At 50.8% G+C, this 25,067-nt stretch overlaps 1 protein-coding gene across 46 annotated transcripts in view; it reads right to left on the bottom strand.

The window, feature by feature from the left end:
* The window catches only part of LOC147700405 (uncharacterized), a 700,768-nt gene that overhangs the window by 543,023 nt on the left and 132,678 nt on the right, over nt 1–25,067 (bottom strand). For all 46 annotated transcript variants that reach the window (XM_086935784.1, XM_086935772.1, XM_086935787.1 and 43 more), the window contains exon 6: nt 2,634–2,744. In XM_086935784.1, coding sequence (XP_086791910.1) covers nt 2,634–2,744 — 111 coding nt within the window. The remainder of the gene's footprint in view (nt 1–2,633; nt 2,745–25,067) is intronic.

Here is a 25,067-nt window from a genome sequence, read left to right on the forward strand (position 1 = left end):
GAGGCCTGGGGCCATTGTCTGGCCCATTTTGACACCCCACCACCTCCTTCAGTCTAAGGCTCAGAATCTCATGGTCATTGGTGTAAAATGTGGCATGGAGGTCAAGTAACATAAAAGAAGGTAGCGTATGGAGAAGTCGGCGGCCCTTGACATCTCGCTGACTGCCGTCACAAGAGCCGAACTACAGGGCCTCTTCCCCATGCGCTGGTCCAAGGACCTGGTGCCTTACCTGGGCATTCTGTTGGCACCCTCTGGATCCGTCATGGCGACCGCCAACTGCACGGCCTTAGGCAAGAAAATTAAAGACGAGTTATCCCGCTGGAACAAGGGAACATTGTCTTGGCTGGGCAGAATAGCCGCAGTGAAGATGACCCTCTTGCCGCAGGTGCTATATTTATTCCGAGCCCTGCCGCTCCAACCCCCAAAAGGGTGGATCCGGCAGACTCAAGCGGACATTGCGCGCTTCGTCTGGCAGGGCCGCAAACCCAGACTCAAGAGAACCTTATCCACATTGGCCCCTGAATCGGGAGGACTGGGCATACCGGACCTTCACAAATATTTCCAAGCAGCACAACTACAGTATTTCGTGGAGTGGAGCAGGTGGGAATCGGATAAACACTGGCTGTTCCAGGACCAGGCGGTTGCGGGTAGGGCCCTGCAAGAGGTGCCCTTCCTGCGCAGAGCTCACCGCCCCCCAATCTGTACGCGTCCTTCATCACGCGGGTCCCGATGCGAGTCTGAGACGCCACGAATGTTGCGCATGATCTCACTACCTTCCCATCGCCGTTTACGCCATTGGTTGGGAACCCAGATTTCCATCCCGGGATGGAGTCCGGAGCCTTTGCACATTGGCGGACGGCTAGATGCAGTGCGCTATTCCACATGTACGACCCGGACTGTGTCATTCCGTTTCAGGATCTTATGCGAGAATACCATCTGCCTGAGACCGAACGGATGCGGTATACGCAGGTGCGTCACTGGGCGCTTCAGCCGCAAGTACGCGACTCGGCAGACCGGAAGCTCAAACCTTATGAGAAGTGGCTAGTGACGCGCACCTCGGACTCCAAACTCATCTCTGATCTCTGATCTCTATAAGCTCCTGCAGCCTTCCTCTCTTACAATCTATAATCTAGGGCGGGAACGAGAACTGGGTAGGGCTCTGAGTCACACAGATTGGGACCACATTTCCTATCGGGCGCGACACTCCGCATACCATACCGGACTCACCGAAACGTTCACTAAGGTATCCACATACTGGTACTATACACCGGAGAGACTACATGAAATGAACCATAACATTGTGAACACCTGTTGGCGAGATTGTGGACAGATAGGCACACTTACACATGTTCTATGGGACTGCCCCCTACTGAGCCCTTACTGGAAGGAGGTCTTGGACGAGATTGACCTACGCTTTGGCATTGAACTGCCTCGCTTCCCCGCATATGTCCTGCTGGGCCTGCCCAACGGGCTGATGTACCCTTTGAGATCTCGCAGGGGTAGGCAGATAGCGATTGCCCTGGGCTCTGCATGTCCAGAACATACTCATCCACTGGCGCACCACCACGCTCCCTACAATTGCCGGTTGGTTACATAGGCTGTGGCATGTCCTGGGGATGGAGAAGTTGTCCCTCATGGTGGCAGGGGAGATGGATAAGTTTGAAGATCTGTGGCTGCCATTCCACTCCTTATTAGTGCCGGAATTCAAAGAATTACTTGTCCCCGGTATCTCCGATTGTTACGACTAACATCCCCAGCGACCCCAACTAGCTAATGTGTCTGGGATTGTTGGCGGGTGGGAGGGGAGGGGAGGGGAGGGCGCATCGCTGGAGTGGCACGGGAGGGCGACTTTGGTACAGTCCGGGGGAGGGAGGGAGGGGATCTAGAGGGTGGGAGTGGGGGTTGAGTTGGGGATGGGGTTGTTGGCTCTTGAAGCTGTCGTTGCCGCATGCGCACCCAGCACCGTGCTTTGATGGACATCACGATTTCAGAGCCTTGCACGCTGGTTGCGCTCCTACATAGCGGAAGCTTAGCACTACCTCTTCGAGGCGGCTGTTTTCATTTGTTTGTAATGTCTTCAAAACTGCAATAAAATACTTTAAACCTAAAAAAGGTAGCAACTCTCTTCTCTGTAAAAGACACATTTAGCAGGGCTGTTTCAGTCTGTAGCCGGCCTGCCATCACCTCAGAATATTAAAAGGTGCAGAGTCACTGCCTCTTTTTAACGGTTTTAAGAAGGAACAGGGGGTAGTTATCAGCCTCTACATTAAGATGCACCGTAAAGAATGTTGGTTTCTTTATGACACCATAATCGTGTCTGTTAGTCACCCCAGGACAGCAGGGGTACCATGGTGGCATGTTTCCCTAAACCTTATTCCTACTCAGCAGGAGTACGGTCATTCTACAATACAGTACTACAGTATTATAGGCTTTTTAAGACTTTGATACATTCCAGTTAATTTGGTCAAAAGAGAAGGATGCTTTTATGTTTCCATTCATGCTCTGCCAGCATGGCTTTATCAGTGAACAGTTATTAATCCTAATGGAACATTCACAATAAACTTAGGCTTAATGTCATTCATTCCTGTGACTGATTACACATTCATGTGATTCCATGTAAAAAGATAACTTACCTGATGGGCAGACGGCAGTATTAACTTCCTCAGAGCGCTGCTCAGCAATGGGATAGCTCCCTTCCTCTTCTTTGATGTTGTCTGAGGCCATCACTACGTTGGATTCTTGTGCTGTAATAATGGGCAAACAAAAGAATTATTTCGCAGTCACATAATTGAAGTGTGTCCTGCTCCGCTTCAACTCCCGACTGATCTCACTACATCCATTCATTTCAACGTCACACAGATTGGAGATGGGGCCCTAGATACCGCTGTCCCCTTCATGAGTTCCTCATTCATTTACCTGTCAATCACGAGAGCTGGGGTGCCTGGCATCTGCCCCCTCCTTGTTCTCCTCATTTCATGTCAGTGAGTCAGTCACATGAGCAGGAGTGGACCCTGGCTCTCTGTTGAAAGCTCATTTGCCTCATCACATCCATTCATCTCACAGTCATTTACCAGAGCAGGCAGTAGGGCCCTTTTTACCTCTGTTGACTCCTTGCTCTCATTACATCCATCCATTTCACACAATAATGATCGCGTCTCTGTCCCCAATATTGAACGGTTTACTTACCTGTATGAGTGGTTTTGTAGCTTGAAAAATTGGCTGGAACGTGCTGTAAAATAATTCCACTGTTTTGTGGCTGGGTCAGAAATGGTCTATTTCCCTTTTCTATTTTTTGTTGCCAGCTTCCTATACTACTTTTTGGTGGTATGTTTGTCTCAACACCCCTCACCCCAAGTGACATCAGACGGCATCCAGAAGTTCTTGTGCGACTTTGCCATCTTCGGCGTTTTGCTTCCTCCACCATTCACAGGTCTCTCCCCTTGGTTTCTTGTCTAGTGTCACTACTGCCTTCGTGAAGCATGCATGAATTACATTGGGAAACGGTCACCTTAAGTCGCTGGTTTCCCCTACCCCGCTGGTCCAAAAGAAACAAAGAACTATTTTTCCGGTCTTACATTGCTTTGTTTCTCCGGGTGTCTAGTGTGTACAATGCTCTTTAAGCGTGCATCTTTGGGAGCTGATGGAGTTAGTTAGAAATAGAAAGATGTCCATGTGTAACATATCTAAGTAAGATGAAAACAAGTTACTTACCTGTAACTACAGTTATCCAGTATTGGTATCTTCCATAGATTCACATGCCTGAATCATTCCCCGTTGCGGGAGTCCCACGGTAAATTTACAAAAGCAGTGCCTTGGAAAAACAGTAATAGGCTAATAGAAAAAACCCTTAGGCCCAAAACTTAGTAGCCTATCTACATCATTATATGAGAAGAACTAAAAAATAGTTTCACCCAATCAGCTACCAGCACCCTCTAGAACCTTCCCAGCAGAGGCAGTTCTCCTCAGATTTTCTCAGCAAAAGTGTGAAGCCAGGATCCCAAGTAAAGAACTGTCTCGCCGGGGAGGAGGGTGGGTGCATGTGAATCTATGAACTATACCAATACCGGATAACTGTAGTTACAGGTAAGTAACTTGTTTTCTTATCCAGTATTGGGGAATCTTTCATAGATTCACATGCCTGAATCAGAATAGCAAGCAGTAAGCCAATTAGTGTTTGCGGACGGTGGGAGACAGGGTTTATCTACTCCCAAAACGCATCCGGGAAGGTTAGAATATTAACAAGGTATATACAGTTTCAGATAAAAGAATGCATGTAAATGAACCGTAATTTAAGAGAAATAAATGTAAAATATCAATCTAAGCATCAATAGAGATTCAGAAACATAATGTATGCATATACAATGGAGCATATTTGAACATATAATTTTAACCTTGGTGAAAAAGATGTTGAAGAACAGCTTGTCCTACAGCTGAATCGTCCTGCGATGCAGATTGCAGGCAGTAGTGTTTCGTGAACGTGTGAACATTCTTCCATGTTGCAGCACGACAGATGTTTTCCAGTGTCATACCAGCAAATAACGCAGTGGATGCAGCCATGGTTCTGGTGGAATGCGCTTTGACTTTTCTTTGCAAAGGTTTGTTGGCTTTATCATGCCTGAAATGAATAGCTGAAGCTATCCACCTGGCTATAGTCGCTTTAGATACCGCAGATCCAAGTGTGGCTTGGCCATAGGTGACGAATAACTGGATAGATCGCCGGATGGCCTTTGTTTTCTGTAAATAGAACTTAAGGCAACGTTTAATGTCAAGCGAGTGCAAAGCTCTTTCCGCTGGAGTGGTTGGGTCCGGGAAGAAAGTTAAGCTTCACGGGTTGATTTAAATGGAATTGAGACGGTACCTATGGGATGAACTTGGGATTTGTCCTTAAAGTGACGTAATCTCTGGAGAAATGCAGAAAGGGTTCGGAGATGGTGAAAGCTTGAATTTCACTAATGCTTCGAGCTGAAGTAATAGCGAATACAACAGCCACTTTCCATGTTAGAAATTTGAGCTCAGCCTTGTGTATGGGTTCAAATGGTATTTTCATCAATTGAGCCAACACTTTGTTCAATTCCCACTGAGGAGGGGGTGCACGTATTGGCGGAAAAGCTCAAAAAAGTCCTTTCATGAATTGTTTGATAAGAGAAGAGGAACAAAGTGAAGGTTTGTTAGAGCTCTTCCGAAATCTGGAAATAGCAACAAAGTGAACCTTGATAGAGGAGAACACAAGCCCAGCTTTGGCCAGAGATAATAAGTAGGGAAGAATATCCTCCACCGGAGCTTGAATAGGATGGAAATAATTCGCCTCGCACCAATGACAAAATCGCTTCCACTTTAAGCGATAGGTTTTAACTGTACTCTGGGCACGTGACTTAGCTAGAATTTCCCGGCAGTCTTGAGAAATGTTCAGATCTTTGAACTCTAAGAAATCAGGAGCCATGCGTGCAAGCGCAGTGACTGTGGATCTGGATGAAGAATTTGACCCTTGTCAGCATCCTGAGCGTTGGGATTAGAAGTATAGGATTGTCCTGGGATAGTAAGAGCATTTCCTGAAACCAATATTGCCTTGGCCAACGGGGTGCAAATAGTATGAGACGGCAGCCTTCTCTCTTCATTTTTTGAAGTAATTTTGGGATCAACGGTATCGGGGAAAAAGCGTATGCACAAATCCCTGACCATGGCATAGACAGGGCATTCCCTCTGGATCCCCGTTGAGGGAATCTGCTGGTGTTATATTGGCATTTCTTGTTCTCTCTTGTCGCAAAAAGATCTAATGCTGGCTTGCCCCAAACGTGAAAGATCTTCTCTACTTGTTCCTATTCTAGTTTCCACTCGTGACAGCCTGAGAGAGAGATCTGCTCAGGGTGTCTGCCAAAGTGTTTTGAAGTCCTTTGACATGGTCTGCTCTTAGTGTTATATTATGGGCTGTGACCCACTCCCACAGTTCCTGAGCCTCCTGCGACAGACTGTGACCTTGTTCCCCCTTGTTTGTTGATGTAGTACATGCTGGTCGTATTGTCGGTACGGACCAGCATGGAAGATCCTGAAATCCTCAGGAGGAATGCTTGCAGAGAGAGAAAGATGGAACGCAGGTCCAGTCTGTTGATGGGCTGTTGCTTGTAATCCTGGGACCATCTTCCCTGAATTTGTAAATCCTGGAGATGGCCTCCCCATCCTTCTGTGGAGGCATCCGTTGTTAGAACGAATTCTGGAGGAGTGGGCAAAAAAGAGAGGCCTGGAGTCCGGTTCGCTTTCTGAGACCACCAATGTAGAGAGTCTATCATGCGCGATAGGACCTTGATGGAGTAGTTGAATGACCCTACGGCTTGCTGCCATTGTAGATGCAACTCCTCTTGCAGAGGTCTCATTCTGAGCCGTGCTAGAGGTACCAGGTTTATCGCTGATAAGCACATCCCCAGAAGAGAAGCGAATGTTAGGACAGAAACTGAGCTTCTTGAAAATGATATCACCAATTTTTGCAGACGTTGTTGGCGATCTCTTGACAAGAATGCTTTGCACTGTATGGTGTTGTGACAGGGCGGGTCGTTCCTGTGAGGGACAAGACGATACACGAGTCGACTGGTGGTCAGCTGTCCCCTTGTCACCCGTTTGTTTCCCCTCTCAGCAGCATGACCCTCCTTATCTCCATGAAGAATGGCAACTAAAGGACGGACAACTTTGGGAATACGAGGACGGAAAGGAACAGGGCGCCTTTAATTCTGCGCTCCTACCCGACAAGACTCCACCCCTCTGGAACGTCATCGAGTCAGCTGAGACAAAAGGAGGAGGAAACCGGAAGGGGGCGGACGGCGTTTCCCTGGAGGACGAAGGTGTTGCTGAGCGGAGGAGGAGTGTGCTGTTGAGGGACCTTAAGGAAGTAGCGGAAGAAGAGGACGAGACGAGACGTTTTCATCAAGCCAGGAGGCCAACGTCCCCACGAGCCACCCCGCCACGCTCCCGCGGAAGGAGCGTGGCTATCACAGGTACGGGGCAAAGTAGCGGGTTGGGTGGGACGGCGAGTCCAGCCTGCCGAGTAGAAGCCTGGCTGTAAACGTGTAAATAAGTGTACAGTCTTCCGATTCCCTTCCCCCGCACGAGCACTCGAGCACTATAGTTCTACTGTACAAAACACCCGATACTTGGTTTCCCTCACTCCTGGCCCCGCTTAAACATATCCTGGACGTCCCAGTAACTCCCCTTTCTTTCTCCTTTGTTCCTTGGTTTTGGATCACCAGTCTACAGGGAGAACCAGACTTGTCCGGCATATACATCCTGGAGCCCCTCAAGAACGTAAAAACGGACCCAGACGAGTTTGCAAGAGAAAGACTGACAAGCAGGAGGAGGAAAGCTTATATAAAAATAAAGCCTTCTTTGAATCGTTAATCAAGGTCTCTGACTCGGTCACTCCCTCCCCACCTGCCTCATTACAGGTGTCTAGCATTGCTCCCAGAAAGAGAATTATTTGAAGAGGGCGTAATTGTGATTTGCTTTCGTTGAGAGGGAGTCCTAACTTTGAAAAGAGATGTATGCATGTTGATATGGCATCTTCCCTTGATTAACCAATCGTCGAGAGATGCTGCCACTGGTGCAAGGCACTTCGTGAAGATCCTTGGTGCCGATTTCAGCTCGAACGGGAGTACCTTGAACTGATAGTGGACGCCAGCCACTGTGAATCGTAGGTATTTTCGATGTTTGGGATGTATGGGGACGTGGAAGTATGAGTCCTCCAAATCCAGAGAAGACATAAAATCCCCTTCGTGGAGACAGCGTAAAACCTTGGCAAACATCACCATCCAAAAACTGTTTCTTTAGAAACCTGTTGAGCTTGTGAAGGTCGAGAACAGGGCGCAACTCCCCTGATTTTTTCTTTATGAGGAAGAAACAAGAGTAGAAATGTGTTCCCTTCTGAGATGATGGAACCTTTTCTATAGCATTTTTGTGGAGCATTTTTAAAGCTTCTTTGAAAAGTAAGTGAAGACGAGGGGGAGGGGGACCCTTGGGTGGGGTAATAGGTGGTCGTTCGACGAATTCCAGGGTGTGACCCTTGTTGACCAGATCGAGAACCCATTGATCCAAAGTGATTTGTTACCATTGTTGAAGAAAGGCTGAAATCTTTCCGCCCACAGGGAGGGAAGTAGGGAGGACTGGCGTCCTGCTGGACTCATTGCTTACTATTGGTATCGCGACCCTGATTGTTTGATCGCTTTCACCCGCCCTGGCGAGAGAAACCACTTGAGGAAGATTGTCTGGAAGATGATTGGCCGTAGGGCTGCCTATATTGCGTTTGATATCGTCTATTTTGCTGCTGGTATCCACCTCTTGAAGTAAAGCCACGACCTCTGGCCCCTCGGAACGATCCACGTTTGTATTGGAGAGCAGCCAAACACTTTGCTTTATCAGTATCTGTCTTTATGGCTAGAAGGGTTTTATCTATATGCTTTCCAAATAAGGAATCACCGTCATAGGCCATGTCCAATATTTTTGTTTGCACCTTTGGCCTAGCTTTAAGCCATCCTTGGCATCTGAGTACTGCAGCTCCAGCAAGTTGACTAAAGTTGGTATTGGCAATATCTAGAGCACAGTCTATAATCTCGGATGCGGCTCGCTCTCCTTCCAAGAGAATTTTTCACGCTTCTTGTTTACGGTCTTCCGGGATAAGTTCCAAGAACACTGTCAGGTCTGACCACATCTGGTGGTCGTAACGACCAAGTATGGCCAGTGAATTTGCTGCTTTAATGGAGGCTGCTGCATTGGATGAAAACTTTTCCCTATGAGGTCCAATCTCCTTCCTTCCTTATCCAGCGGTGTTGAAATTGGCGTAGCTGGGTTTTTGGATCTTTGCTGCGAAGCCTGTGATATGACTGAATCCGGTTGAGGATGACCTATCAGACAAGATGGAGTGTCTGGAGGAGCACGGTACTGCTTCTCAATGCGCGGGAGAACCGCAGGTATAGAGGCAGGCGTCTTCATTATTTTTATCCCCTCATTCCAAATGTAGTCAATGATGGGGATCGCTCTAGTCACCTTCCTGTATTCCTCCTTGCAATCATGCAGGAAGCAGTCTGTATCTTCAATCGTGACTGGTGACTGAAATCTTGTTGCAGCACGCTGCATTAGGTTGTGAAAACCGCTGGTGTCCTCTGGTGGAGAGTCTGACGGTTGAGGAATAGGTGGTGAAGGCATGGGGAGGATAAAATCGTCCCACGACTCCACATTGCCAGCATTGTCGGTTAATTCCCCTTCTTCAACACCTTCTTCGTCTGAGGAAGAAATATCATGGTGCTTTTAAGGAACTTCTCCAGGTTCTGATGGAGAGCTAGGAACATCCGTTTGCGGCAGGGAGACTGGTACTTGAGTAGGCACAGGTGGCAAATCATAAAATTCTGAATGGAGGGAGACATACCAAGAAAAGTGAGAGCACTCTTTTGGGAGCGACTTTCTAAGGGTTATGACATTCTTCTCGCTGAACAAGACTGGCCACCAGAATTTGTCAGAGAGTGCCCACATGGCGAGGACATAATTTTGCCAGCCTTCTCCAACCACGTTCCAATTCATTTAAAATATACCTAAGCCAGGAAATGGGCAGTAGCCCATGCTCCAGCATGATATAAAAATCATGTAGGATGGGGTGAGGATTCTCCTCACCATATAATCCAATTAAAAAAAATCAACCAACTGCACAAAGGCAGTATCCAGTTAAGCAAGAAGCTAAAAAACAGGTCAGGGAGATGTTAGATCAACTTGAATACCAAGGGGTGATTGAAACATGCACCTCGTCAATCAACAATCCTTTGTTTCCTGTCTCCAAACCAGACAATAGAATATGCTACTTACCAGTATGCATCTGGCATGTAGGGCTGCTGACATTTATATCTGTGCATAGATCGCCGCCTAGTGTTGGGTCTGGATGATTGCACATTGTTGTCCTGGAAGAGTCTTCGAAGTATCACGAGATAGGTGGCTCCTCCCCTGGACTACAGTGCACATGGGCATCCACTCCATCCTCAGAATTGTTTTTCGCCATTGTGGCAAAGATGGAGTGTAATACCGTAAGTGATGACCATGCCAAGAGTAATTCTGAGTGCTGCAGCCGCTACAGGCGCCGGGGAGGAGGGCGGGCGATATGAATGTCATCAGCCCTACATGCCAAGAACAGATGCATACTGGTAAGTAGCATATTCGGTTCAAGGCATGTAGGCTGCTGAATTCATATCTGTGCATAGAATATATAGCAGTCCCTCTATTAGCGGCGGCCGTCCGTGCCAGCTGCAGCAGTCTGAATAAGTGTTTTTAGAACAGCCTGCCCTACTGCTGCCTGCTGTTTGGAGTGCACATCTACGCAGTAGTGTTTTGTAAATGTGTGTATGGTAGACCATGTGGCTGCTCTACAGATTTCCTCTAAAGGAATGTTTCCAAGGAAAGCCATGGAGGCCCCCAACATTTGTGTGGAGTGGGCTCTCGGGGGAACCGTTAATGTGCGCTTAGCCTTTTGATAGCAAATCTGTATGCACTTAACGATCCACCTGGCTATACCTGCTTTGGAAATGGGGTTGCCTTTGTGTTGTGGTGAAAAGGCAACAAACAGTTGTTTTGTTTTCCTAAAATCTTTTGTCCTATCTATGTAGTACATTAGAGCTCTTTTGACGTCTAGTGTTTGGAGCATTCTCTCTGCCACTGACTTAGGATTCTGGAGGAACACTGGCAGTTCTATAGTTTGATTCATATGGAACTGTGAAACTACTTTAGGCAGAAACTTAGGGTTAGTGCGTAGTACCACCCTGTTGGAGTGAATTTGTATGAATGGCTTCTGGATAGTTAGTGCCTGAAGTTCACTAAGTCGTCGTAGCGATGTGATTGCTATTAGGAAAGCCACTTTCAACGTCAAGAATTGTATCTCGCATGAGTGTAGAGGCTCAAAAGGTGGACCCATCAGTCTGGTGAGGCCCACATTCAGGTTCCATAAAGGCGCTGGTGGGTGTCGGGGAGGAATAACTCGTTTGAGTCCCTCCAAGAAAGCTTTGATGGCAGGCACTCTGAAAAGTGAGAGATGCTGCCTATTTTGTAGATAAGCTGCTATTGCGGACAAATGTATACGAATGGAAGCATAGGCCAGATTGCATTTGTATAGATGTAACAGATAACAGATGATGTTGTGAGTAGATGCATCTAGCGGATTAATGTCGTTGTTGGCACAATAAATGACAAACCGCTTCCATTTTGCAGCATAACATGCTCTAGTGGTGGGCTTTCTTGCCTCCCTTATGATATCCATACAGTCAGGAGGTAGCCAAATTCTAAGACCTCAGGAGCCAGATCGCCAGGTTGAGCTGTTGCGGATCTGGATGCTGAATGTCGCCATGGTTCTGCGTCAAAAGCCTGGGCTTGAGGTGCAGCCTTTGATGCGGTACCACGGAGGAGTTCTAGAAACGTGGTGTACCATGGTTGGCGTGCCCATGTTGGAACAACCAGGATGAGAGTCATCGAGTGTTGCTTCAGCTTGCGTGCCACCAGCGGGGGAAAAGCGTACACAAATATGCCTGACCAGTTCATCCATATCGCATTTTCCTGCGACTGTGGGTGTGGGAACCTGGCGGCAAAGCTTTGGCATTTCGCGTTTTCCCTTGTGGCGAACAGGTCTATCTCTAGATGATCCCACTGCTGGAAGTACGGGTGGAGTACTGATGGATGTATCTCCCACTCGTGCATCTGGTGGCTGTGCCTGCTGAGCAGGTCCACCATCTGATTGTCCTTGCCTGGGAGGTGTTCTGCCATGAGGAAGATGTTTCTCTGAATGGCCCACTTCCACATGCTCTGAGCCAGATGAGACAACTGTGGAGAGTGTGTACCTCCCTGCTTCTGTATGTAGTACATGGCAGTCATGTTGTCCGTCCGGATCAACACAACCTTGTTGCACAAATGTACTTTGAATGCTTTCATTGCCATGAAGATAGCCATCAGTTCCAGAAGGTTGATGTGCATCTTCTTCTGCTGTGCTGTCCATAGTCCCTGCACTGTGTAGTGGAGTACATGAGCTCCCCATCCCTGGAGAGATGCGTCCGTCGGTATAATCTGTGGCACAGGCTCCAGGCTCCTGGAACGGTCAGCCCCTGCAAAGGTTTTGTGGATTCCACCAATGCAGAGAGTTGTATGCGCGACCGGTTACCAACACTAGGTCTTTCAATTGTCCGTGAGCCTGATTCCACTGACGTGCTAAGCACTCCTGAAGCGGACACATGTGTAGTCTCGCGTGCGGGACTATGAAGATGCAGGAGGCCATTATGCCTATCAACTGCATGAACACTCGTGCTGGAAGCGAGTGTTGTGGTTTGAATTTCCGTATCAGCAATTGCATGCTGTTGATCCTCACTGAATTTGGCTGTGCTTTGGCTGCCAGAGTGTCTATTGTCACGCCCAAGTACTGCCGTACGTGGGTGGGCTGAAGGTGGGACTTCGGATAATTCAGTGAAAACCCCAGATCGTGAAGAAGGTGAATGGTGTGGGACTTGTGGGCGGCACATTGCTGGGCCGACTTTGCCTGGATTAGCCAGTCGTCCAGACAAGGGTAGACGTGAATGTTCTGTCTCTGTAGATGTGCAGCCACTGTCGCTAGGCACTTGGTAAACACCCTGGGTGCTGTCGTCACTCTGAAAGGGAGGACCTTGAACTGATAATGCTGATCCTGAATGGTAAATCTGAGATATTTTCTGTGTGATGGGTGTAGCGGTATATGGAAATATGCATCCTTCAGATCTAATGTTGCGAGGAAATTTCCCTGACTGAGCAACGGTAGAACATGCTGTAATGTGAGCATGTGAAAGTGTTCTGATAGAATGTACTGGTTTAGGGGCCTGAGGTCCAGTATGGGTCTGAGGGACCTGTCCTTTTTTGGGATCAAGAAGTACAGCGAGTACACCCCTGTACCTTTTTGTTCCACAGGCACGAGCTCTATGGCTCCTTTTTGCAGCATGCTGACTACCTCCTGCTGCAATAATTGTAAATGCTCGTCGGACATAGGACGGTGTCTTGGGGGTATGTTGGGTGGAGTGGATGTTAACTCCAGACAATAACCGTACTGGATAAGCTGCCTCACCCACCTGTCTGTAGTGATGGATTTCCAGACCGGCAGGAACTGTTGTAGTCTCCCCCCGACCGGTGTGGTATGGTCGGGGGGCAGTGACAAGACGTCACTGCATGTTAGTGGCGGAGGATCAGGAGCTGTTTCCACGACCGCTGCCCTTGGTGCTGTTTCCACTATAGCCACCCCTATTGTGTTTGCTGTAGGTGGTCTGCGTGCCTCCTTTACTGTATTGTGTCTGCTGGGCCAGCTGGCCTCTGGAAGCTCCTCTATTGTTGGAGCGACGAAAAGAACTACCCCTGAACTGCTGCGACTGTAGAGCCCCCATAGACTTTGCAGTCTCTGTGTCCTTTTTAGGTTTTGACTAGCGATGCATGCGTACGAAGTACGCATGTGCTAGGAAAAAACCTAATGAGAATGGTATGGTGGCTGGGAATCCGCCCCCGTCTTTCATTGGCTAGCTCCATAAATGGAGGCTAGCCATTGAAAGACTTCTCTGTCCGTCAATCCCGGACCAGATTCGGGGGCGTTCCCGAGAATTTTTGGCTTTTGGCGACGTCAGCCGAAAGCCTGTCCTCGGGAACGCCCCCGAATCTGGTCCGGCATTAAAACACCGGAAGATGATGTCCGGCCCGCCGCCTGGTTGTGGGCGGGGCCGGGAGGACGTGGTTTCGCTTCCCCCTTCCTTGGGGAAGCCATTGCCTGCCTTGTATGAATACATGTATCCTGCGAATAGAACTGAGGCACACTTGGCTAAAGCTAGCGTCCGAGGATCACACAGTCTGTCTGGCCAAGTGGGGCAGCCAGGAGGATTAACAATGGGGCTCCATAATGTATCAAGTAGCAATCTAGCCCCTGCCCTAAAAAAGCGATTAACCTCCCTTGCTGGTGCCGAGAAGCTTCCTGGTGACAGGAGGCTGACACATATTTAATTACAAGTCTGGTGGGGGCGTGGCTCTGGCGCCTGGCACTGGGAGCGCCATGTTACACTGGGCACCGCGGGCCTCGCACAGCTCGGCACGTGGAAGTGTCTGCTGCAGTCTCCTCTGCGTCATAGGGTACCTGTGACAGCACCGTCTGTGCGCGTGTGAATGTGACACGGTAGGTGCTCTCCCGAGTGTCTCTCTCTTCTCGAGAGCTCGTGAGAGCTTAGGGAGAGAAGGAAGATGGGGGAAAGGAAGCGGGAATTTACTGTGCTCTCCCCTTACTCACAAGATGTCCATCCCCACCTTACACCATAAAACACTTGTCACCCGTTATGTATTTTTTATATTTCATGATTGTTTTGCCACACTAGGTATGGAATACTTGGCCCCTTTTTTTAAAACGGATCATGTTTTTGAAAACAGAAATGCAAATACTGCACCTGCTGTTCGGCTGTCCGTTCTCTGTGGTACAAGAACAGGGCATGTTCGAGTGTGCTCTTGAGAAGAGGGAGATTTTATGAACGCACACATTGCACAATGAGCACAATTGTATGCAGAAGTGAAGGGTTGCCTCGCAGATTCCTGCAGTGTTCGGCTTGCAGTGGTCCGTGGTTTCAATGGAAATGTCCCCGTTTTGTGTACATTTTTTGCAGGGGAGGCTGATTGCATCAATACTAGTGGTGAATCCGGGTATCATGTTTGGATGTGTTCGTTGTATTCGGATATTTTCTGTCAACTCGAGTAATCAGCTTGTGACCAGGAAAAAGGAAATCAATGAGATACATAAATTAGTCTTCGGGAGCGGGAGTTGTGTGTGTGTGTGTGTGTATGTAAACACATATATATATATATATATATATATATATATATATATATATTAAACACGCAGGTATATATTTTGTCTTTTATTTCCATTGTAAAACAGGCCATGACCACCCTCCCTAAACTCAACTGTGGTACTAAATCTCATGTTATATATTGTGCACCTGCATATATGGTTTGTGCCGGAGAATTTTATTGTGTTTCTTTACTTTATTTATTTTTGTAACCATATTTCACTGAAATCAGGATGCAGAGGCTATTGCAATTTGTTCAGCACTGTACAACCACACCGAAGGGATATCTGCGACTATTAGGGGAGTTGTTTCCCTGTGTAGAGTAATAGTTGAATGCAATCTGTGAAGCAACATAGGTGTTTTTCTCCTGCTTCTTTTGCTGAATTGTGATAATAACATCTAATTTGATCTTTGCACCGAAGTAGTAACGTGTGAATGTGCGCTTATTAGTACGGTTAATCTAAATAACATGTTATGTGTTAATGGGCCACATTTATTTTCAAAGCCATGGCATAAACATGGGTGTAACTATGTAAATGATTAACCAAGGGAGCAACTAAACTGGCACTGGCAGCAACTTGAGAGCAGCAATGCATCAGCAAAGCTTTAACCAATAGTGTAGCAAACTGTGAAGGGTGTTAGCAAGCAGAGGAGGGAAGCCTGGCCTCGAGGCGCTTGACTTGTAAATTGTAATCTAAACTGGATGTGGTGAGAAGTGGACGAAAAAGAGGGGCTTCCGGTGGCTGTAGGCAACAGATGTGGTGAGGAGGGCAGGTGCAAAGAGTCGCGTCATCACTAGGGCTGCTTCCTCTGCTCTGACGCGGACACGGGCAGTCAGGTAAGTTTTCTTATTTTAAAAAAATGTACTTTTTAACCCCCGCGCGAGTCCCCCTTCCCCCCCCTCCCCCCCGCCCGCACCCCCAAGTCCCGTCGTCCCCCGCACCCCCAAATCCCGTCCCCCCCCCCCCCCCCCCCCTGAACCCACGCGAGCCCCCCCCCCGACGAGTCGTAAGGATCGGAATGACTTAGGATGTATTCGTCTTCCAAAATGGTTTGCGAGACTAAAATAGTGGCTGAAGATCACAATTCCATACCGGGGAGGACACACAAGGATGCCCAGATCGTGTCCTCCTCCCAGATGTGGCCCTTGATGCCAGCAGCTGCCCCGGTCTCCTCGTCCTTTGTCGCCGCTGAAGAGGAGGATGCCAGGACCAAGGACCGGGTTTACATTCGGGAATTTCAGCCCTCGGACCAGGAGGTGGCACGGCGCATCTACGAGGGGATTCTGGAACGGATCCCCAGCACTGCCTTTAGGGGGCTGAAACACGAGCCCCTCATTCAGATCCTATATGCCCTGCTCATAGGTAAGCGCACACCCATCCGAGAACGTCAGTACTTTCGTTGCATGGACGAGACACAAGGACAAGAACCGGTGATACCCAATATATCAGATGCCAGGCTGTCTCCCTCGGCCTTAGTATGCATGGTTGTGTCTACGTTTTATGTGTCCATGTTTTCAAATGAAGGTCCGTAAAATGCATAATGTGCTCCTGTAAATGTGATCATATCTCATATATGTTAAATTGGAGTGCGTTGAATACAATTAATTAAGCACATTACTTCAGCCCTTGTGTGTGTTTCCAGTATCGGTTTCTCCGATACTTTAGGTGCAAATGTCCCTTTTTGACCCGCTAGTTTATTAGCAAGGAGCGTAGCTTGACAACCATCGCCTTCTGTTAAAAAGAGGCCAGTGAAGAGGTGTGAAGTGTCACAAAGGTGTGAAGCGCCTGCCCCGGAGGAGGGCTGGCACCATGTGAGCTTGGGGCTCGGAGCCAAACCATGGTGGACCTGGTCGGCTGCCCCAGGAGACACCTCTGCGAGCCCCTACCGCCCCCCGCCCTGCTCTGCTGGGCCCTGCTGCTGCTCTGCGCCCCGGAGAGCTCCGCGCTGGCAGACTTCTCAGTTAAGACCCTCTCTGCTTCCCAGCCTGTCGTCACCCAGCCTGCCCTCTCGCAGCCTGCCCTCTCGCAGCCTGCCCACTCCCAGCCTGCCCACTCCCAGCCTGCCCACTCCCAGCCTGCCCTCTCCCAGCCTGCCCTCTCCCAGCCTGCCCTCTCCCAGCCTGCCCTCTCCCAGCCTGCCCTCTCCCAGCCTGCCCTCTCCCAGCCTGTCCACTTCCAGCCTGTCCACTTCCAGCCTGTCCCCTCCATGTCCTCTCCCAGCTTGTCCACTTCCAGCCTGCCCTCTCGCAGCCTGCCCTCTCGCAGCCTGCCCACTCCCAGCCTGCCCACTCCCAGCCTGCCCACTCCCAGCCTGCCCACTCCCAGCCTGCCCACTCCCAGCCTGCCCACTCCCAGCCTGCCCTCTCCCAGCCTGCCCACTCCCAGCCTGCCCACTCCCAGCCTGCCCACTCCCAGCCTGCCCACTCCCAGCCTGCCCACTCCCAGCCTGCCCACTCCCAGCCTGCCCACTCCCAGCCTGCCCACTCCCAGCCTGCCCTCTCCCAGCCTGCCCTCTCCCAGCCTGTCCACTTCCAGCCTGTCCCCTCCATGTCCTCTCCCAGCTTGTCCACTTCCAACCTGCCCTCTCCCACTCCCAGCCTGCCCACTCCCAGCCTGCCCACTCCCAGCCTGCCCTCTCCCAGCCTGCCCTCTCCCAGCCTGCCCTCTCCCAGCCTGCCCTCTCCCAGCCTGCCCTCTCCCAGCCTGCCCTCTCCCAGCCTGCCCTCTCCCAGCCTGCCCTCTCCCAGCCTGCCCTCTCCCAGCCTGTCCACTTCCAGCCTGTCCACTTCCAGCCTGTCCACTTCCAGCCTGTCCCCTCCATGTCCTCTCCCAGCTTGTCCACTTCCAACCTGCCCTCTCCCAGCCTGACCCCTCCCTGCCCACTCCCGGCCTGCCCACTCCCGGCCTGCCCACTCCCGGCCTGCCCACTCCCGGCCTGCCCTCTCGCGGCCTGCCCTCTCCCGGCCTGTCCCCTCCCGGCCTGTCCCCTCCCGGCCTGTCCCCTCCCGGCCTGTCCCCTCCCGGCCTGTCCCCTCCCTGCCCTTTCCCAGTCTGTCCACTTCCAGCCTGTCCACTTCCAGCCTGTCCACTTCCAGCCTGTCCACTTCCAGCCTGCCCTCTCCCAGCCTGTCCCCTCCATGACCTTTCCCAGCCTGTCCTCTCCCAGCTTGTCCACTTCCAGCCTGCCCTCTCCCAGCCTGCCCTCTCCCAACCTGCCCTCTCCCAACCTGCCCTCTCCCAACCTGCCCTCTCCCAACCTGCCCTCTCCCAACCTGCCCTCTCCCAACCTGCCCTCTCCCAACCTGCCCTCTCCCAACCTGCCCTCTCCCAACCTGCCCTCTCCCAACCTGCCCTCTCCCAGCCTGTCCCCTCCCTGCCCTCTCCCAGCCTGCCCTCTCCCAGCCTGTCCCCTCCCTGCCCTCTCCCAGCCTGTCCTCTCCCAGCCTGTTGTCGTGTCCCGGCGGCAGCAGGCAAGAGCGTGCACTGCGTCCCCGAAGTAACAGCCCTAAAGAAAGCAAGAAGTACACCCCCCTCCAACCAATCCCTGTTAGGTAGTGGAAACTGTCCAAACTAGGGTGCAGACAGCCCCTCTCACCTTTCAGCCTGGTACCACTGCACCAGCCGCACTACTTCCCTACTGACCGTTCTCCACTTCAGCCCCGTCTAAATCACAATTCCTGCTTGTGACCCTTTTGCCTGCTTGTGCTTGTTTTCGTGACCCTGTTGCCTGCTTGTGCCTCCGTGTGCCCCTATTGCCTGCTTGTGCCTCAGTGTGCCCCTGTTGCCTGCTTGTGCCTCCGTTTTCGTGCCCCTGTTGCCTGCTTGTGCTGTGTGGGTGTGTGTGGAAGGCTCTGTGTGGGTGTGTGGAGGGCTCTGTGTGGGGAGCTTTGTGTGGCTGTGTGTGTGGGGGGCTCTGTGTGGCTGTGTGTGTGGGGGGCTCTGTGTGGCTGTGTGTGTGGGGGGCTCTGTGTGGGTGTGTGTGGGGGGGCTCTGTGTGTGTTTGTGTGTGTCATTTGCGAGAGATAAAGCTAGTGGCATTGTAAATGACAATGCCATTTATTTATGTTAAAAAAAAAACATAAATAAAAATAATGTCAAGAGCAATGCCAATAGCTCTAACTTTAACAAAGGCAAAACCATTGCATTGTAAATGCTTGTTAATTTTTTCTAAGGTGGTGTCCACTTCTGGGCCAAATAAGTAATCAGGGTTAACCGGCTGTTTGAGTATGGTGGATGTATCTCGGGCTTGAAGCCGGAGATTCTCAGCCAGGCATGTCTTCGTAACATCACACTTGTATTAACTGCCCTGGCTGCAGTGTCTGCTGAGTCCAGCGCACACTTAATAGATGCCTTTGATATAAGTTTCCCTTCTTGTATTAGTATCTCTGCTGCCTCCTTATACTCATCTGGCAAGTGTTGTAACAGGGTCTCGAGTGTATCATAATGAGCTCTGTCATATCTGGCTAAGAGTGCCTGTGTGTTGGAGATTAGCCAGACATTGGCCGCTTGAGCTGCCACCCTTTTCCCTGATGCTTCTAGCACTTTAGATTTCTTGTCAGGGGGAGGAGCATCACCCGTTGTTTGAGAGTTCGCTCTTTTACGGGCACTGGAAATAACTAGAGAGTCCAACGGCAACTGTCCCTTGATATACGTAGGGTCCACAGGTGCTGGTTTGTATTTTTTCTCAATTCTGGGGTTTATTACCCTTGCCCTTGTGGTCTCCTTAAAGATATCTCCAGCATGTTTCAGGACACCTTTTAGCATGGGTAGAGTCTTGACAGTTCTCCCTGAGGTTGAGAAGGTGTCAAACAAAAAGTCCTCTTCAATAGGGTCAGCATGGAGCTGGACATCATGATTTTTTTGCTGCCCTCTCAATAAGTGCATTAAACACAGCTGTGTCTTCTGTAGGTGACGTTTTATTAACATAGACATGACTGTCCAGGGCAGTTTGTAGATCCCCTGGGTCAACAGCGTCCGTCCAGGGTTCAGTGTGATCTTCTGGATTAGTGTCTACAGGATAACTGTAATCCTCATTGTCACCATCCCCAACATCCACATCTGAGTATGTGGGTGAAATAGGAGCAGTGTCTTGTCCATGTGGTTGTAGAGGTTCAAAAAGAAGGAGGTGACGTAGCAGAATCCCTCTTTTTCTTCAATGGAATTTTATATGACTCCATAGGTTGTTTTGGGGCGATCTTTCGCTTGAAAATGGAAAGTCTACCCGTCTCAGCGTCGATGAATTGCCTCGACTGATCTTCCTGCGGAGGCGGTCAATGCTTGGTGGCCCCTTCCGTAGTTGTAGGCTTCGGCCCCATGGACGCCTTTTTGGCTGCTTGGTCTTAGGGGCGAACGCCTTAGGTACCACTTTCGGCGGCAGTGTGAACTGAATCAGTGCCGACGACTTTGGAGGTTTACTGACTGGCTTCGGGGGTGGAGTGGCCTTCGGTCCGACAGCAACAGCCTTCTCTTTAATGCGTTGCAGCGAGTCCGACACCTGCTTCGAAAAGGAGGCGGATGGCTTTGTTGACTCGACGGGGTCTTTACAGCCACTGCTAGTCGTGGACTCGAGGTCTTTACTACCCTTAGCCTTGTCGAGTCGACGTTTAGGAGCGAGAACGTTCTGTGTTTCGAGTCCCTTGTTAGTGTCTACGGCCTTCGGCGCCGACTTCTTCGGGTCGACGTCCAAGACCATTTTCTTTGGTGCCCCTGCCTTCGGCTCGACACCTTTTAGCGACCTCCCCGGGTCGATAACACTCTTGTTTCGTCGGTGCCGATGGTTCAGAAGCCTTCGATCCGACCAAAGTAATACGCACTTTCAGTTTCGATTTAGTTTCCGGTGCTTTCGGTTTTGTAGTCACCAATGCTTTTGGTTTCGATTTCGATCTGTCAACCGATGGCTCGTTGGAAATGTCTGTAGCCGGGCCTTGAGTCGAGGCTGTAGACCCCCCCGTTTGATCTCAGGTAAGGCCATGTGGCGATCCCTCGACCTGAGCCTTATCGAGTGTTTTGGTTGCGGCCCCAGCACCAACGGTTGGGCCTAGCTCCTCGCTCGAGCTATCTTCCAAGGCCTTAAAGGCCTCATCGTCGTCTCCTACCTCGTCGACGACGTCTTCATTATCGACCATCTCCACATCTGCGTCGTAACTGGAATCGATCTCCGATGCAGGATCAGACAGGTTCTGTTAAACTTCTTGCTCAACTCCCTCATCTTCCTCGGCATCGAAGATGTTCACCGGGTCAGGTGCCGTCTGCTGGGCCTCCTTCCGCGCTGCGCGTCGAAGGCGAATCGTCTTCTTGGAGCGGGACCGAGAACAAGCCATACAGCTGGCTTCATCAAGATCAAGAGACAGGCACTTGTTGTACACCGGGTGGACATCGATGTGAGGATACTTGGAGTTGCAAACCGGACATCTCTTAAAAGGACTCCGTTCCATAATGGATCGTCAATAAGGCCTCTGGCGTCGACCGGGCCTTTAGTGCTGAAAAGCCACGCTGCTCTTCTTGACGTCCGGCTCGAGGATAGAGCTGGAACAAGTACTGGGCACCGATCGCAAAGACAATACAGACGATAACTAAAGGCCTTTTGGCCAAATATAAAGTTTTTTTATTGATTCCGAACTTGAGTTAACAAATATACATCCGAACCCAATAGCAGAAAAAAAAAACTGAGGATGGAGTGGATGCCTGTGAGAAGTTGGCCCGATATGCAACGTTCGCTATTCTAGCGACCGCTATGTATCGTTCCAACGTCCCTTATGGTGTTTGGTTGTAAGTCAACCTATAGACCAGCTATCCTAGTAGCGTGGATACGAGCAGTCTAAGGCTAAAGACTCGAGAGGGCGCGTTAAGCCAGCTGTTTACCACACATGTACCCCTTGAACACCCAGTGAAAGGACACCACACAAGTGTTATGAAAATAAACAGTATATTTATTAAGAATCACAACAGCCCTGTACTCTTTATGAGGACAGGGTACTAAGCACAAACCAAATCTCTTTAGCAAATACTTCAAGTGCACAATTAAAAACAAGTGTCCGAGGACACGGAAAGGTTAAGGTCTCGGGCGGACCCGATAAGGCAAGTCGGAAGCGAGGGACTCGGGACCCTAGAGTAAGGAGGCTATGCAGGCACCGAAATGCCGAGTTACCTAGCCACGAGGGCTGCGGCTGCACAAGTCTTACAGGCGTCGGGGTCTTCGCTGACGAGCCAGGAGCCGGAAGAAAGGAGTTGCTGGCCGGCGACCAGTGCTGAATAGTTCGTAGAGATCCAAGCCTGGATCGGAGATTGATGAAACCTGAAAGCAGAGGGGACCAAGTTCGTACTACTAGCCAGTAGTCAGAGGGTACCAGGAAGGCACCGGTTGGCCGTCACCTCGACCAGGTGAGTGGGCGACGCTAGGCTCTGCAGTCTCACGGACCAGGAGGCGTTGTCGGCGACCACGGTGGAGGTGCGAGCTGTCCCACGAAGGATGATGCGGTCGGCGTCGCTGGGCCCAGGATGGGGCAACAAGCCTTGGCAGATCTCAGGGCCACGTGGTGGGCCTAAGATGGCGTCTTGAGTGGACCAGGAGGGTCCGGGGTGCTTCTCGCAAAGATGTCAGCAAGGGCCAGTCTGGAGCAACCAGACCAGCAGTGATGATTCTCGGATGTCGTCACAGAAGGGCACAAGCCAGCGGCTAGTGACCAGACAACAGGCTGAGCAGCGAGCAGAAGGGCCCCACGCAGATCGTGGAGATGCTGGGAGACTGCACTTCGGTGCTGGAGCGGCTCAGGGTCGGGGCTTCTCGGACCCCAGAGCACTCACCAGAGAGTTACCTCGATGGTCGTGCTGGTTTTTAAGAGCGTGCAGGTTCTGATGATGGCCGGTCCCTCGAGGTCTCGTCGCACCCACAGATCACAGCTGAGCTGATGACGTGGGTAGAGGTCAGAGGTGCCAGGGAAGCCGGTTCTCGTCGAGCTGGGCCGTCGGATTCCTTGAGGAAGGACTTACAGCAAACCGCAGAGTTCTTAGTTGGTGCCCGCTGATGCAGGGTGACTACTCCTTAGTCACAAGGGAGAAATCTTGAGAAGAGTCTTGAATGTCCTTTCGTAGAAAGTAGTTCTTGAATCAAAGATGATCTAATTTGGAAGGGTCCCCGCTCCGGTCTTTATTCTAAAGAAAGGGGTGGGTACATGACTAGGTCCTGCCCTAAGGGTGGGACCAGGAAGGGGGGTAGTTACACCCCTCTCCCCTGCCGGGCTTTCCCCAGGCCAGGGCTGTCGCCCCTGGAACTGGTTCTAACCGGCAGATGCGTAGTGAGCACCGGGGTGCCACTCCGCAGTCACCTTCTCGCCAAAGCCCTACCTACCCAGAATACACAAACCCTGTCTGGGACGGTGCGAACACCGCCCTCGACAGGAAACCCTTTGTCCAAGTGCTCCTCGCTGGAAGGACTCCCAGCAGCAGGAGGTCAGACTCGTGTCTGTGGTGGCAGCATCCATTTTGTGGAGCTGAGGCTTCAGTTAACCTTAACCGGGGTTCACAGTTACGTACATGTCGTGTCCCTCTAGAAGGGTGGGATGCTAACCTCATCGCCAGAATTGGTGAGAGGGGAGCACCCCGATTCGTATGACACCTTACTCGACATGTCTTGATAACGCGACACCGAAGTTACCGATGTGGTACGCGTTATCATGGAACAGCCATTGAGTCTTGATTCCGCAAGCTGTAACCGGGCTCGGCTCGGGCCAGAGCCTAGTTCACACGAGCCCATGCACTCTGCCTTCAGGATTGTCAAGGCCTGCCATAGGAGTGACTGATAGGAACTCGAGTGTCCATTGTATGGTTAGATATAGGGCTACCATATCTAAAGCAAAGTGTGATTACACGACTTCGCCCCAGCTGTCATGCAGCCAGTTGTGTCAAATTTAGGAGGCCAGCCAGGGGTGGCATAATACATGCTGCAGTCCCTGGCGGCCCTGGGTACACCCATGCCCTGAGTTACAGGGTCTGATAGGGTGGCCCAGTACCAATTGGAAATGTACCTAGGGTACATGGAATCCATTTTAAAGAGAGAGCAGTAGGCCTGGGGTCCTGATTGGCAGGGTCCCAGGTCGACTATGTCCAAAACCAGCTAAAACACAGGGCAAAAAGTTGGGGGCAACCATAGTCAGGATGTACCTTCCTACACAACCCCCCCCCAAACGAAAGGAGATAAGGCTATCCTTGTCCAGGTAAGCCTCTATTACCTAAGTGGCCATATAAGGAAGGACCAGCTCTGGCTTGGTTTCCCCCTGTGTCATGGTCCACTAGGCAACCCCTCACCCTAAGGGTGTCTGAGGGTCTCCACCATAGGGAATCTCTGTCTCTGGAGTGTCTTGGGAAAGAAGAAGGCTGATGCTGGGATGGAGTACTGAAGTGAGGCTCCTCTACCTTTGGGCTCAACTTCCTCCAATCACCATCCATCATGTGTGCCTTTCTTTCTTTAGCTGAGATGCACTGAGCTCTCAGGGTCAGCCTCTGGCTACCTAAGGCTGGAGGCTGAGTCCCTCTGTTTGGCTTACTGGAGGGACAGGTCAGGTCTGGGGTTTTTAGGCCCCATGTTTGGCTGTGCCCAACAGTGTCCAGCTGTGGGAGTTCCCTAACTACTTTTAAGGGGGATCCCTCAGGAGTCTGTTCTATTTTCACTTGGCTAGGGTTACCAGCTTCAGTGATCCTAATCTGCTGATTAAGGGGTTCTTTTGGACAGGGGGCCCTTTGGGGTCCACCACTGGCCTCCCTGATCTCTTCAGCCCTGGGCTGACTGAGGCAGGGTAGAGAGGTGCAGGTTACCTGCTCCAGACTGGGTCCCACCTGGGAAGGGTCCCCTGCCATCAGGGGCTCTGCCAGGCTAGGCCTGACTACCTCTGGGGCAGTTCCTACAACAGGGGTAGAGTCAGTTCCCTGAGGAGGCTGGCTCTCACCTAGTGTCTGGGAGGGGGAAGACTATTCTTCCTCCTCAATGCTCTCTGTTTGAGTGGAGTGATCCATTGTTTCAGGCTTCACAACCTCACCATCTGTTTGAGTAGAGGCTGAGACCATTTCAACCTCGCCAGCCTTTTCAGGAGGGCACTCAGTTTGTGTTTGGGCTGTGACTGTCACAGCCCTCCTATCCTGCTCTGGAAAGTCTGTCTGAGCCTGGGCAGTGGCTACCACTGCCCTTCCAACCTTTTCAGGGAGGACTGGTGCTTGGACTGGGGCTGTAGCTATT

The sequence above is a fragment of the Lissotriton vulgaris genome, chromosome 8, assembly GCF_964263255.1.
Source record: "Lissotriton vulgaris chromosome 8, aLisVul1.2, whole genome shotgun sequence".
NCBI lineage: Eukaryota > Metazoa > Chordata > Amphibia > Caudata > Salamandridae > Lissotriton > Lissotriton vulgaris.